The sequence below is a fragment of the Larimichthys crocea genome, chromosome XIII (genome assembly GCF_000972845.2).
Source record: "Larimichthys crocea isolate SSNF chromosome XIII, L_crocea_2.0, whole genome shotgun sequence".
NCBI lineage: Eukaryota > Metazoa > Chordata > Actinopteri > Sciaenidae > Larimichthys > Larimichthys crocea.
This window is the reverse complement of record NC_040023.1, coordinates 14,757,709-14,770,585: the sequence shown is the minus strand read 5'-3', so window position 1 is coordinate 14,770,585 and position 12,877 is coordinate 14,757,709. Positions and strand designations below refer to the sequence as shown.

The window sequence follows — 12,877 nt, the reverse complement described above, 5'->3', positions numbered from 1 at the left end:
AAAAAAAAAAAAAAAAAAAAAAAAAACACATTCTTTTGAGAGAACTCACGTCTTGGACTCCAAAGTTACACTGACACATCACGAGAGGAATGATGCAGGGCGGGAGAGAAGAGCAAGAAAAGGAGTGAGGAAAAGGAGAAAAGTGTCATTTAAAACTTGTTTTTAATAGTGCCACTGCTATCAGGTTGTTTACAAGCAGTCAAAAGTATAACAGAGCAGATTATTCCACAGCAAAATGACATCAGGCACACTTCTATAACGATGACAACTTGTCTGCCGTCCAAAACATAGCACTGCTCTCTGTGTTTTTAGCTGGAGCAAAGCTTTAGGGAAAACATTACAGACCTGGAACGTTGGGAGCATTTATATGCAAGCAGATTAAAGGAAACATAAACAGCACAAAAATCTTGAGCGAGGATATTGAACAGTTCCACTCTGTGAAATCACCCTGACTCTTTTCCTCTTTGGTTTCCTCTAGCTCGTAAAGCTTTTACCTCTTACAAGTTGAAGGAATGGGCAGCTTTCCAGTGGTCCTGCTCCTCTGCAGTTTCCACGGTAACGCTGCCAAACAGAACACACAAATCATCTTGTTTAATTACGGTTGAGTCGCTGTGTGTTTGTTTTTATGCTGCGAAACACTCCCCTCATGTGGTTTCTGTTCCACAGCGTTCACAGCTGTAGCCCAAACTCAGCAGGATGGTAAACGCTCTTCTACTCATAAGTCACACTTTAGGATCAGGACGAGTTATGTTGCATGACATCTGTCCATCTGTGAGTCATTGCAAGATGTGTTCCCAATCTGATTGTTTTCTTTCTTTAATTCTAGAGGCCACTGTACCACCTGGAGGCACCTTGCCAGATAGTGAGTGACAGCAAATTGGAAATGACCTCTGAACTGCCTCTCGAAAGGCCCCAAGAACTGCTGGCACACCATTTTTTGTGTGCTCCATCCTGTCATTGGTGCATTTTCAGTGTGTCATGTATCTTCTGTCTCTGCAGACTGTAGGGAGGAGATGTATCCTTGCACCAGGATGTACTCGGTTCACCGGCCCATCAAGAGATGTATTGGTGGTCTTTGCATCTACAGGTGACCTGCAGTGAATATCTTAATTCAGAGCATCATCTATGACACACTGAGTAGGGCAGAGATCAGAGAGTACAAGTTGTGACACCACAATGTAAAAACACTGTAATTTAAAGCCCCTGAAAACTTACAATATTCATGACTGGGTAAGCAACAAGTTAAAGTTCACAAAAAAACATCCACAGTTTTAAATGAAGGATTTATAAAAAATTCAACAGGACTGTGCAGTTGTTTGATCAAAGTCTTTCCGTCAACTTACACCATACAACCTTCAACTGTCACTGCCAGATCTTGATTTAAATGTTGCTGAACTCTGATTGGTGCACAGAAAGGTGTGACATCACGTTTCTCTCTGTCTGAGCCTTCGACCACAGAGACGAGAGCGGAGACAAAAGCAGAAACACAGAAAGTTCTCATGCGAAACAACCACGACTGTTCTAACTTTGGCCGAGGAAGATGATTTAAGTCAAAGTGTATGAGAGTTATCATACCAAAACTACTCTGTCTGTGTTCTCATATTACTAATGTTATTATTATGACTGATGCAACATGCAAGCAATGTTTTAATGTTGTATCTGCTGCAGGCGGAGCTACTTTTCACTGCTTTATTCAGAGTGAAAGCATTTGCAGAAAAATGTTAATACTTTGAGTACCTCAACAGGATGTTACACTGCAAAACTGTATCACTCCAGCTCTTTTACAATACTCACAATATTATATTTCTGTTGCAGCCTTCCTCGTGTCTATGTGATCAACAAAGAGATCTGCATGAGGACAGTGTGCCAACAGGATGAGTATCTGAAAGGTGAGACACCCTACAAGTAAAACAAGCATAATGTATAGGTTATGGGATCACGCATTTACAGACATATCTGTGTCTTTTGCACGTTACAGCCGAACTGTGCAGAGAGAGGTCCGGGTGGCCCAGGCGTGTTGAGAGGTCATCTTATAGGAAACGCTGTCGCAATCGCCGTAGCAACCCCAAAACCTGGGCAAGCAAAGCCTAATGAGCCCAGGATGGCAATGTGACCACCGGTGAGGATATGAGCCCCTTAGAGACACAAATCCAGGAGCGTAGTCATAAAAACAGCCCATAACACCATAAATCCAGCACTCAACACCTGGGGGGTGTGCTGAGTCATATCTATGTTTATGTATTAGTCTTTTTGTGTGTGAATATTGAAGGTGTGCTCATTTCATCTGTGTGTTGTTGGACACAGATCATGTCTTTCATGGTTTACGATCCATTTAAGGTACTGTAGTAATGGGCCTATAGCAGCACTAAGTCATTTCATTGTACAAAGAAAGACCCACTGTTGTGGATTGGAAGGTACTCATTGACTAACCAGTATTATGTGCACTATTATTAAAAATAAAGCTACATGTTTAATGATTTGTTGTTTTTTGCTGTTTATTTAGGAGGGGAAAAAAACAACCAATAAAAGTTGATCATTGAGTGAGATCTTTATGTTTTTCTTTGCATATACATTTCCATACACATATACAGTTTGAATAACAAGTAACATTTGGGAGAGATGCATATAATTTAAACAGTAAACAAACACTGACAAACATACTTAGGGCTTTACACTCACACAGTCTCTGTGTGTTCCAATCAACATCCATCATCACGCCGCTTATCACCGTCACAAAAACATGTGCGTGTGATATCGGTGCCTCTCCGTACGGAACAATATCACAACAAAACACTGCATTTAAAAACACAGACTAGCTTGGTCCCACGTCGCATGTGTCTGCATCAGAATACCATTAATAACATCACATCGTAACATGGAATTGAAGATCACAGTTAAAACTTGTTTGTACAGTACGACATGCTGCGGGATGAGGTCTACGACCTGATCACCTTCTCGTAAAAGAATTAAGGAGATGAAGTGCTCCCCTGACTGACTGAAACACAGACCTATTCATTGAGCAAGAGAGAGGTCATGACCTAAATGACTCACCAGTCACAGCTTTAACAGCTGTGCCGAATAGAGATGACAGAACATGGACTAAATCATCTCTGTTTCCCCTTGAGGCGGAGATAAAAGCACTTGACGCTTCTCTTTCTTTTGGTAACACCCAATCGCATCCAACATTCCCACATCCCTCTCACTCTTTGTACTGCTCTACAGTTAAAAACAGTGCACACAGTGCCCAGGACTCGTCCCCAAGTGAAATATGTGTTCAACAGCTGCAACTCAATTTGGACGTCTCTCTAAATGATGCTGTACAGCCACAAGAGAGCGCTAGAGAGCACGAATATTGAAAATCAGCTACAGCTTAACACGCTTCTTTCAAGTAAAATCATCTCGTGGTAAACTTTAACTATAAGTCTAAGCTTTGAACAATCCCTGATCCCTTAAATGCAGACTTTATGCATTACTAACTACATAGACAGACTAGACTGCCAGTCAGTGCATATAGTCAGTCCCTCTGCTGGGGACTTGGAGGAATATAAGCTACAGGTGACAACGCCAATGACAATAATTACAAACTACCGACAATATATACATTTAAAATAAATATTCTCTGTACATAAAATTCATCCATAGTCACATTTTATTAGATTTCACCATCAGATAATTCTGATTTTGTCTGCCTTGATTCTATTATTTATAATCTATGATAGAAATGAGCAAATAAAACATTAAGAGGATGAGAAAAGGGGGCAAATGTAGAATTCAAACTAGAGCTCTAGAGCTCTCGATACAGAAGAAGAGAGGGAAATGGATCAACAAGAAGGGTGGGAAGGGTTGGTGGAGATGGCCTATAGCTCTCTAATTCGTATTGGACTTTGAAGAATGGCTGTGTCTCTGATTAAGAAGAAAAGCCATGAAGAACTGAAGTTAAATCAAATAAACTACTATGGGGGGGATACAGGACCCCGTAACACGGGAAAAAACAAAGTTGCAAAAAGTTCTGCATACATTTACAGAGAGATAAAGAGGGACACAAACTAAATGGATCTCTCCTCACTTCGAGGATACAGAGTCAAAGTCTCCCCACAGGTCAGAGCTGGCTGTGGTGGCGGAGTTGGATGGAGCCGCTGAGTTGGAGTTGCTAGAGTCCAGGTCAAGCAAAAAACCTTAAAATGGTAAAATAGAAACAATGCACCTGTAAGAAAAACCTAGATTTCTTTGTAATCAGTCTAAGAATTCAGCATTAAATAGCATCTTAGAAGTAATTTCACCGACTATGAAGTCTGAAAATTGTATTTTGCTAAAGGGTTGGTTCACCCACATCTAGTACTTTCCCCTAGAGACATTTAGCCATGCAGATACTTTCAGTATTACATGCACTGAGGTTTTCAAACATCGAACTCTGGAACTTCTGCCACAACCCAAACACAATGAAAAGCTGTTCACAGTAAAGAAATGGACATGTTGCTGCTGCTTTTTAAAATGTTTTCAATGTTTTGAGCACAAAACCCAAAATCCCATCCACCTCCATTGTATTCAAATGGTTGCGGAAATCTCAGAGACAAACCTCGACGATAAATCAGTCAATACTACATCTACAGTATCTGACAGTGGGCTGGAGAAGAGAAGGGCAACAATGATCTTTAAAGGAAAATTCCTGTATTTTACAACTCCAGTCTACCTCATGGTTTTTGGCTACATCTACGTTAGCGCGTTAACATCGCACTCACCACTTTCATTGTAACGACTGTGGATACAAGTGCTCCACTGGAAACAGCTTTTACAAGAGACCCCAGTGGGGCGAAGGAAATACAAGCTTTCAACAACTAAAGAACTTTCCTGTGCTCTATAATTGACCATCTGAACTTTTCAGAGTGCAGCAGCCAGGTCGTACTAAAAGTAAATGAAACAACTTCGCTCATCTAGAACAACCTACAGGCACATGAACATGGAAGAAAAGCTGCAATGCAGTGGATTATTGGAGTCATAATTTTAACTGCTTTTGACAGCCGAGTTAAGATTGGGCTAAGCTGTTTCCAGCAGAGCCCTCAAGTGCAGTAACAGTGGTACGTAGAGTGCAAAGCTGTGCCCAAAAATACGCTGCCCAAAAGAACTATGATTCGTCTCTAAATTGTTTTCTTGTAACTACGAGGAATACATTTTGTGATCTTGATAGAACAAGCTATTAAATAGTTTTCTCGTGATTATGGAATAAATCGTTTTAGTATCCAAGCGCATGACCTCTCCAGCTTTCCATACCGTAGTGTTACAATTACCTACCAGTGTCACTTCCTCCTGCAGGTGGTTGTGTGTTATGATTGGTAGATCTGGATGAAGGAGGTGGTGCTAACTTGCCCCCAGGAGGAGGTGGAAGAAGCCCAAAGCCACCTGAACTCTGGGGACGAGACCTGTCCTTCTTTTTGGATTGCTGGAAAAGTTATAGTTAGGACAGTAAGTTGAGACTGCTTGTGAAGGCTGCAGAGAAAACAGATCAACACAACCCTAAACCCTTATCATGATTCATTTGTTAAAACAGTGCTTTCACTTTAGAGGTCCAATCAAAGACTATCAGTGCTATGTGCAATGTTCCAACTTTGTGACCGTTAAATCTAATGAAAATAAGGTTACCCCAATATTGAGAGTAATGGTCTGTCCTTCTTTGAAGCCGAGGTCCAGTTTAGGAGTGGAGTCTGGAGCCTGCGCCTGTTTGCTAAATTCAGTTTCTTGTTTCACCCACCTGGGAGGGAGATGAGATAAGATTCATGAGGATTAAAGATAGTTTAGTAAACCAGAATACATAAATTCACTGCTGAGTTAGTCATGATTCATGACACACTATGAAGCAGCTGCATACTTGAAGTGGTCCTGGAGCGCAACATTGAAGTCAAAAGCATCGCCTCGGTCTCCAAAGCCAATGCCTATAAAGGCACTGCGGCCTGTGAGAGAAATGAACAAACAGTTTTGTAACATACTAAACCTAATCCAAGATTTAGCCTTACAAATAATGATCTATCTCTGCTGTGGATCCCCCTCTTCACTCCACTGCTGCTCCTAAATTATGAGCACATTTACTAAATATTTGTGGCTTAGCAACAAACAGTTTACCCACCATTGTCATCTTGGATGCGGAGCACAAAGTAACGGCTTGAGTCACTAACTGTTTCCATTGCGATGCCAGGATACTCTTCCACTGGTGCTTGTGCAAACAGCTCCCCTTTAGTTTAGAACAAAGGAAATATGCTCATTATCTATTTGGCAAAATGTTCCGGCGGCAATTTGGATCATGACGAGACTGACTGAATTTACTAAGCCAAAACTCAACTATGAGACACTCCGGGGCCATAAATTAAATGTTTTTTCTTGTGTAAGACGGATTCTAGTGTTCAGATCATATAAAAGACAGTTGATATAAATTATAATCTGGGGACAAAGTGCATACCTATACGTGAAACGCTCTGAGAGAGAGACAGAAAGAGATTATCAGACTGTTTGCTTCAAAATAAACTGCTTGCTTGGACGTGGGCTGGGTCACCTTGGAATAGATGAGTAACAGAGAGGGGGATGGCGAAACAGGAGACTACACAGTGAAATGATTTACAACAACAGCAGTGCCAGTAAACAACAGCGCTCTCCTGTCTGCTGCTTCTCCCGCTCTCTCTCTCTCTCTCTCACTCACCAGAGATTTTGTCTTCCAGTTTCACATAGGCCACTTTGCCCCGGGCCGTCACGCGCATGCGTCCCGACCAGTCAGGAGCATCCAGCTTCCAGTCGGCAGCCCTGGGGACGCACAAAACAGGGGAAAGACGGTGATGTAGGTGACGTGGAGACAGGAAAGGAGACTTATGTGCGTGCGTGTGTGTGTTTTTGTTATGATTCCCTCAACACTTCCAGACACACTCCAGATTTGTTTCCTACGTGAGCAGAACGTGACTAAGACATCTGACGGGCATTTCACTGAGACCTAAGGCTGAAATGTTACATCATCGCCCTTACTCACTATACATATGGTCACTGGTTAACCAATCATTTCTCTCATGGGAGTCAGGCCTGTGCTACTGTTTGGTTGGTGTGATGTCCATTCACATGCAGCTGTGGCAGATCAGGCTGGACCACACAGCCAATGAAAAATGGGGTAAACAATTCAATGTCAGCCTTTTTTTTTTTTTTTTAACGACAACAACAGAGGGAACTTTAAGTTGAAATGCCAATGTTAAAGCCTCCTGTCAATCAAACAGCATCTTAAGTGTCCTTGAGCAAGGCTTTAAAAGCTACATGGGTGCTGTTCTGTAGCAGTATAAGCATCATTTATCATCTGAAGAAAGCATATAAACACACGCCGGATAATATCAATGTGTAGTGGGCTAACGCAGTGCAAACGTTAGTTACGTTATTTTCCATAATGACCTTGTAAACACACAGAGAAGACAACCGGCACAAACACTAACGGTTAACCGTTACTCGAGTCTGCGTGTTAAAGGGGGGGTGAGCTCGGTAGGTAGGTAGGTCGCCGAGGCAACGGCTCCTAACGGCCGTCGCTCAACTGGATGCTGGGTCAGAGAAGCTCACCGTCGGGCTGCTGCCCAACCCCCTCACCTGATGGCCCGGTTGGATGCTCTCGGTGGGATACGGTAAACGTTGACTTCAGGTTTGACACAGAGGATCGACTCGTACTCGGACTGACCCTCGGTCGCCATCTTGACTTGTACACAGTCGGTGCACGCCGGTGGTGGTGGTGACGGTGAGTGGCGTGTCCGAGCAGGCGTTAACGGCGGCTACGTGACCGTAATAGACCGAGTATTTGCGCACAGACCGTGATTCACTGCTACCACTGTCAGTGATGCCCTTAAAGGGGCATCCCACGGATTTTAAAGCGTAAAGGTCAGTTTACTCATCATGGAGATTGTTCTGAAGGTCCAGTGTGTAACATTTATTCACCTGAAAATAAGAATTGTTATGTGTTATAAGTCATAAGTCAATTTATTTATATAGCACATTTAAATTACAACATACGACATTGCCCAAAGTGCTGCACAACATCAAAACCAAATAAAATACATTAGAAGGATGGAAGAAAAAAAAGTAAATAAATAAAACAAGTTTGTGTGTATGTTACCTTAGAATGCACTTTTTACAGAGAGAGCGGGTCCTCTTCTACGGAGTCCGCCATGTTGAAACACCATATTTCTACAGTAGCCTAGAATGGACAAACCAAACACTGGCTCTACATAGGACCATTCATGTTTATCGACTTTCATGACCACTGTAGTTTCTTCTTCATGCTTGAAACAAGAGAGTGAGGGATATTCAGTCAGTTGCATTCTGCAACTTCACCACTAGGTGCCACTCAGTTTTACACACTGGACCTTTAAGTAAAAAAAGTGGTAATTTACAGTCATGTAGCTAGGCTAATAAAAATATTGCAATTTGTCATTATTATTTATTTATTGGCCTCTGTAACGTAATTTATCACTGGAATATCCCATTAATTTGCAGCCCTTAACAATGCTCTACAATCATTACAACCAGCAGTTATGCTAGCTGAATACACCAACCAATTAGTAAGCTGAATACCTAGCTAATGCTAGCCGGACTAACATTATAACACAAGACAACATATCACAGTGTATTATTTTATTTTGTTTCACATGGACATATTAATACAGAAACAGCAAGCAGCAGTTAATGCTATCTAATGCCAAAAGCCTTGCCACAACTTCAATTTTTTTTCTCAGTTTTTCTCATTCTCAGTTTAGCAGTTGTAGTGATGAACAAACACCGACATGTATTTTTCTTTACAGACTTAATGATAGACTCGATGGCAACACCAGAGGAGGTCATATATATATGCTTCACAGTCCGAGAAGCTTGAAGGCATCTCTTAAATCTTCTGTTTCACAGGGCTGAGAAAGAAAAATAGAAATATACTATTAGTGTTAAAAAAAAATCATTAGGTTATTGGTTTGACCTGATCCTGTTGGTGGTAAAACCTCTACCTGGAGGATGCGGTGGAGTTTTCTGGAAAGGCGAACAGAGTTTCGGTGCAGCTCATCCCAGGCTTTGAAGTTGCTCTCTTTACGAGCTACAAAAGTCTGCCAGCAATAGAAAAAGTCTGAAAAGAGAGGTCAAAATAATCGTCTTTATTGACATACAGAAGCTGATCTAGCTCGCTAGAGTAAGTGTCTGACTCTAAAGCCAAGTCCTGACTGTCTTTATATCACTACCACATACACATATTTATCACCTTTGTAACTCATAACTGTTATATGCGCGCCAGCATTCTTCAGCATTCTAAGGCCCTCTCTTTCACGGCTGTTCTCCATGTCACAGAAGTAAAGGCGAGAAACGAAGATCCTGAGCCGAAGGTTTGGCGTCCTGTTGAGGAACTGGCTCAGCCTGAAGGAGCAGTCGGCACAGGGAGACCAGGAGCAGAACCAGGTGACCGAGTAGCTGAGCCTCTTTTGACCAGTACTTCCATAGCCCCACAAACCAGGGCACAGGGCTCCCAGGTAGCGTAGGAACAGCAGCTATGGAGATATATGAGAACAGACAAAATGTGAGGTGTAAAATCATCCAATATTTTCAATTATTATTCTTGCCTTTCCTCTGAACAGGTCCTTCTCATGTGCTCTCCTATCTTGACCCACATTACTTACCTCTACATGACAGCCACTGCGATTGCGGAGGTGTCCAAAGTCAAACGTTAAGGTGTCTGGTCCCACTCGCCTCTTTACTACAAAGCAAAGGTATGTCTCATGTCGACCCCTTGCCCAGCGCACATTCTTGTAATGGAAGATGAACTTTTTTCGAGGCAAAAGCGCACTGAGGCAAAGGGAGAAAATGTGTCCTTTTTATCAGCTAATGACATGTGGTACAGGTAGAACAGAAGCACAGTACAGTACAGAGAATCACACTTCTTTTTAAAGGCTAGATCCACCTACAAAAACGTGGTGCATGTTGCTTTATTAGTCAACATTTCATCAGTAATAATGCTATTCTTAACGAACATCTCCGGTGCAGATACTCTCTGTAGTATTCAGTCATTTTATGCCGGGAAAGTCTGAGACAGATTCTGTATGCACAGATTCTGTAACGTATTACTATTCAGATGACTCACGCATTAATTCTGTTTTTAATCCAAAATGTTAGCACAATAAACTCATGTAAAATCTGTGGTTAACCAACTGTGAGAGATGGACAGTCAGAAGACAACTACAACATTCACTGCTTTTCTTGCACTCTCAGTTTCACAACTTTTAACGAAACTCATTAATACTGAAACTTGAATTTATAGAGCTTGAAGGTGGTAAAAGTGTCAAAGTTACTGACACAGAATTCCACTTTAGGATATCTTATGTTGGTTTCAAAGTATCCTCATTCATAAAAAGTTATGAAACACGTTTTTTCCCCCCATCTACTAGTATACACGTGTCATCTATATATATATAAATATTTGCCTAAGAGAAATACATATACAACATATAAACAGAATGTATCAATTTTGCTCACCTGTCTAGCTTTGTAATCATTTTGAAAGACGCGCTTTTCTTTGTCACTCGGAGGGCGTAGATAATAAATGAAGGTAAATGGGTAAATGAGAAAGAGTGAAAGTGTGTGTGCGTGTGTGTGTGTGTGTGTGTGTGTGTGTGTGTGTGTGTGTGTGTGTGCTGGGGGGATAAAGGGAGGGAACTGAGAACATATACCTCTAAACATAAACATCCTGCATACAACAAAGGCAGCTTCTGGTTGGACAAAAAGTTCAAATAGATTTTTCAAAGTAAGTTCAGGGGAGGCGTGATAGAAATGAGATGAATGACTGCAGAACTGTTAAAGCTACAAATGAATTACTCACAAAGTTTGCATCATGGTTTTTCTGTGAAACACTTTCAACATTTGCTCACCATCACTGAAGTTAAACCATTAATTTGGCACAAGGCAATAAAGGAACCTTATTGGGGAGGCAAGCTTACACAACACAGATTTTACAAACTAATCTAAGTGACCACACATGAGAGTGTTTGACGCGATTTGTAACCTTTGGAGTTTTTCACAGACGTCAGTAAACTGAGCCAACTGGCTGGAACTTTCCAAACACTTAAGACTCATCCAGTCATTGGTCCCCCTCTGCTTTGGTTTTCCCAGATCATTAACTAAAATCTTCCAGATACCTTCTCACCTTGATCTACAGGTCGATCGCCAATGAGCCCTTCTGCTATTCAGCTATTCCACCTAGCTAGTCCCCCCCTTTCTCTCACCTCTTCGGGGCCCCAAGATTTTGGTGGAGTCATAGGCGTTCCCAGACCTCGGAGGCCTTGACACCTACTTCGTCCTCTGATCTGGGTTTTCCCAAACTGTGTCAGGCTGGGAGCAGAACTATAATCGACCTCCCTCACCCTACGTGTCTGCTAGAATGGCCGGCCAGCTGACCGACCACAGTGTGTGGATAAATCTCACTCATAAGCCTTTGAACCATCAGAAGCTGTCATCCGTCATTGCCAAATCAGGATGTGTATTATTTTGCTCTCGTCTTTTCTTTGCTCTGTCTGTTTTAGCTCTGGCCCAGTCTGCTCACTCAGTGGCACTGCATGCAGGCATCCTGCTTTCCCATGACTCCCCTCACCCTCTCATGCACTCTGCGGTTTGGGGAATTCACCGTTTCCCAGGGTGGCTGTTTTTGGAGCTCATCTGTGTGTATGTGCGCATGTGTGTGTTAGCCATCTGTATGAGCATGTCATTAACACAGTCTATATGTTATACATCATCTGGAACAAATTTATCTAATATATCCTATGATTGTGTGGTGCCCCAGAATTTAGAGTGATTCATGTGTATGTGTGTCTGCATGCTCTGAGCAACCTCACATCATATTGCATTACTCTGACAGTGCACTAAGGCTAATGTCTCTGCACATTTGATCTTGTGTGCATGTGTCTTTTCCCAACTTCAAGAGGCTGATCAAATGCCAAACTATATGTAACCACTTCCCACCCAGCTCTCTGGGTTTAACCACAGTTGACCAAGGTCATCTCACAGTCACACATGAACGCTCACATGCACTACCACCTCTCTTGTGCTCCGTCTGTGTTTGTGTGTGTGTGTGTGTGTGGTGGAGTAGTACAGTATGGCCAGACATGGCTGTGCATTTAACCCGTAGTCAGGGGCAGAAACCGGGTGTAGGAAATGCCAAGTCATATTTTCCGAAACCCACCCGCCCACACCCTGCACACGCGCACACAAACACTCACACACAGCCATACCGTGCAGACGCACAAGACCACAGTCACAAACAGACTTTCTTTCCAGTGTGTGAACTCACATCTGTTTCCTGACAACAATAATAGCTACAGATCGGGCGGGTAGAGGCCCAGCTAACAGGTGTCTGCTCTTTGACAGTCATGAAGAAACAACCTGATGATGACCAAAAAGTGTCACTAGTAAAAAAAAAATATATAGCTTTCACATGGTGAATCTGGCCTGACCACACACACTTACTCGTGCAACTAACAACACTGTTATGTTACTGGGTGTCTCAGGCTTTTCATCAAAGTTAATTGAATGACTTGTCATTTTCCACTACAGCTCGTATGATTTGCAGTTTGCAGTGAAGTATAGGCTTATATTTGTCTCCACATCAGGTGAGATATGTCTTTCACAGACACATTACCATCAACAAACATCCTGTGGTGTTTATCTGTGGCACACTGATGCTATACTGACACCGTCTGAGGTTAACAGTGTAGGTAGCTGCGCGATGCAAGTGTGAGGGCTGCTAACCATATTAAGGTTAGCCTCAGACTGGGGCTGTGTGCATTTCCCCACTTAGTCACATTCACCTGCTAACCACACACATTCTTGAGTCAGAATACTAGAT

The 12,877-nt window shown here is 42.3% G+C and overlaps 3 protein-coding genes and 1 long non-coding RNA gene across 8 annotated transcripts in view; 2 read left to right on the top strand and 2 right to left on the bottom strand.

Annotated features, from left to right (window-relative positions):
- Positions 1 to 2,546, top strand: part of mfap5 (microfibril associated protein 5) — a 3,189-nt gene extending 643 nt beyond the window's left edge. Inside the window, exons 2-7 of the mRNA XM_010750346.2 lie at positions 479 to 555; positions 667 to 699; positions 827 to 862; positions 1,000 to 1,087; positions 1,816 to 1,889; positions 1,979 to 2,546. Of these exons, the coding sequence (XP_010748648.1) occupies positions 513 to 555; positions 667 to 699; positions 827 to 862; positions 1,000 to 1,087; positions 1,816 to 1,889; positions 1,979 to 2,091 (387 nt within the window). The 5' untranslated portion in view covers positions 479 to 512 and the 3' untranslated portion in view covers positions 2,092 to 2,546. The remainder of the gene's footprint in view (positions 1 to 478; positions 556 to 666; positions 700 to 826; positions 863 to 999; positions 1,088 to 1,815; positions 1,890 to 1,978) is intronic.
- On the bottom strand, positions 2,534 to 7,733 carry LOC104934637 (adaptin ear-binding coat-associated protein 1). The gene is made up of 7 exons (XM_010750347.3): positions 7,603 to 7,733; positions 6,686 to 6,786; positions 6,119 to 6,223; positions 5,864 to 5,945; positions 5,638 to 5,746; positions 5,290 to 5,437; positions 2,534 to 4,175 (listed from the first exon to the last, which is right to left on the bottom strand). Exons 1-7 carry the CDS (start codon positions 7,701 to 7,703, stop codon positions 4,063 to 4,065), a joined length of 759 nt encoding a protein of 252 aa, XP_010748649.1. The 5' UTR covers positions 7,704 to 7,733; the 3' UTR covers positions 2,534 to 4,062.
- Positions 7,634 to 12,877, top strand: part of LOC113747289 (uncharacterized) — a 33,656-nt gene continuing 28,412 nt past the window's right edge. For 3 of the 5 annotated variants that reach the window (XR_003463526.1, XR_003463525.1, XR_003463528.1), the window contains exons 1-3: positions 7,634 to 7,747; positions 9,337 to 9,515; positions 9,621 to 9,752. This is a non-coding gene — a long non-coding RNA (uncharacterized LOC113747289). Of the gene's footprint in view, positions 7,748 to 9,336; positions 9,516 to 9,620; positions 9,753 to 11,148; positions 11,539 to 11,558; positions 12,551 to 12,877 lie in introns of those variants that run through there. The other 2 variants (XR_003463524.1, XR_003463527.1) reach the window with 2 other exon arrangements.
- aicda (activation-induced cytidine deaminase) lies at positions 8,635 to 11,043 on the bottom strand. Its single transcript, XM_027286485.1, has 5 exons — positions 10,516 to 11,043; positions 9,663 to 9,828; positions 9,251 to 9,533; positions 9,003 to 9,118; positions 8,635 to 8,909 (listed from the first exon to the last, which is right to left on the bottom strand). The coding sequence occupies exons 1-5, from the start codon at positions 10,533 to 10,535 to the stop codon at positions 8,859 to 8,861; spliced, it is 636 nt and encodes a 211-aa protein (XP_027142286.1). The 5' UTR covers positions 10,536 to 11,043; the 3' UTR covers positions 8,635 to 8,858.

Bases quoted from the DNA above. Each gene is read 5' to 3' on its own strand.
- LOC104934637 (XM_010750347.3), bottom strand. From the start codon at position 7,703: ATGGCGACCGAGGGTCAGTCCGAGTACGAGTCGATCCTCTGTGTCAAA. The intron at 5,438-5,637 runs GTAACCTTATTT...TAACTTTTCCAG, and splicing joins CCATTACTCTCAATATTGGG to CAATCCAAAAAGAAGGACAG. The intron at 4,176-5,289 runs GTAGGTAATTGT...TACCATTTTAAG, and splicing joins TGCAGGAGGAAGTGACACTG to GTTTTTTGCTTGACCTGGAC.
- aicda (XM_027286485.1), bottom strand. From the start codon at position 10,535: ATGATTACAAAGCTAGACAG. The intron at 9,534-9,662 runs GTAAGTAATGTG...ATATCTCCATAG, and splicing joins GCAGTGGCTGTCATGTAGAG to CTGCTGTTCCTACGCTACCT. The intron at 8,910-9,002 runs GTAGAGGTTTTA...TTTCTTTCTCAG, and splicing joins AACTCCACCGCATCCTCCAG to CCCTGTGAAACAGAAGATTT.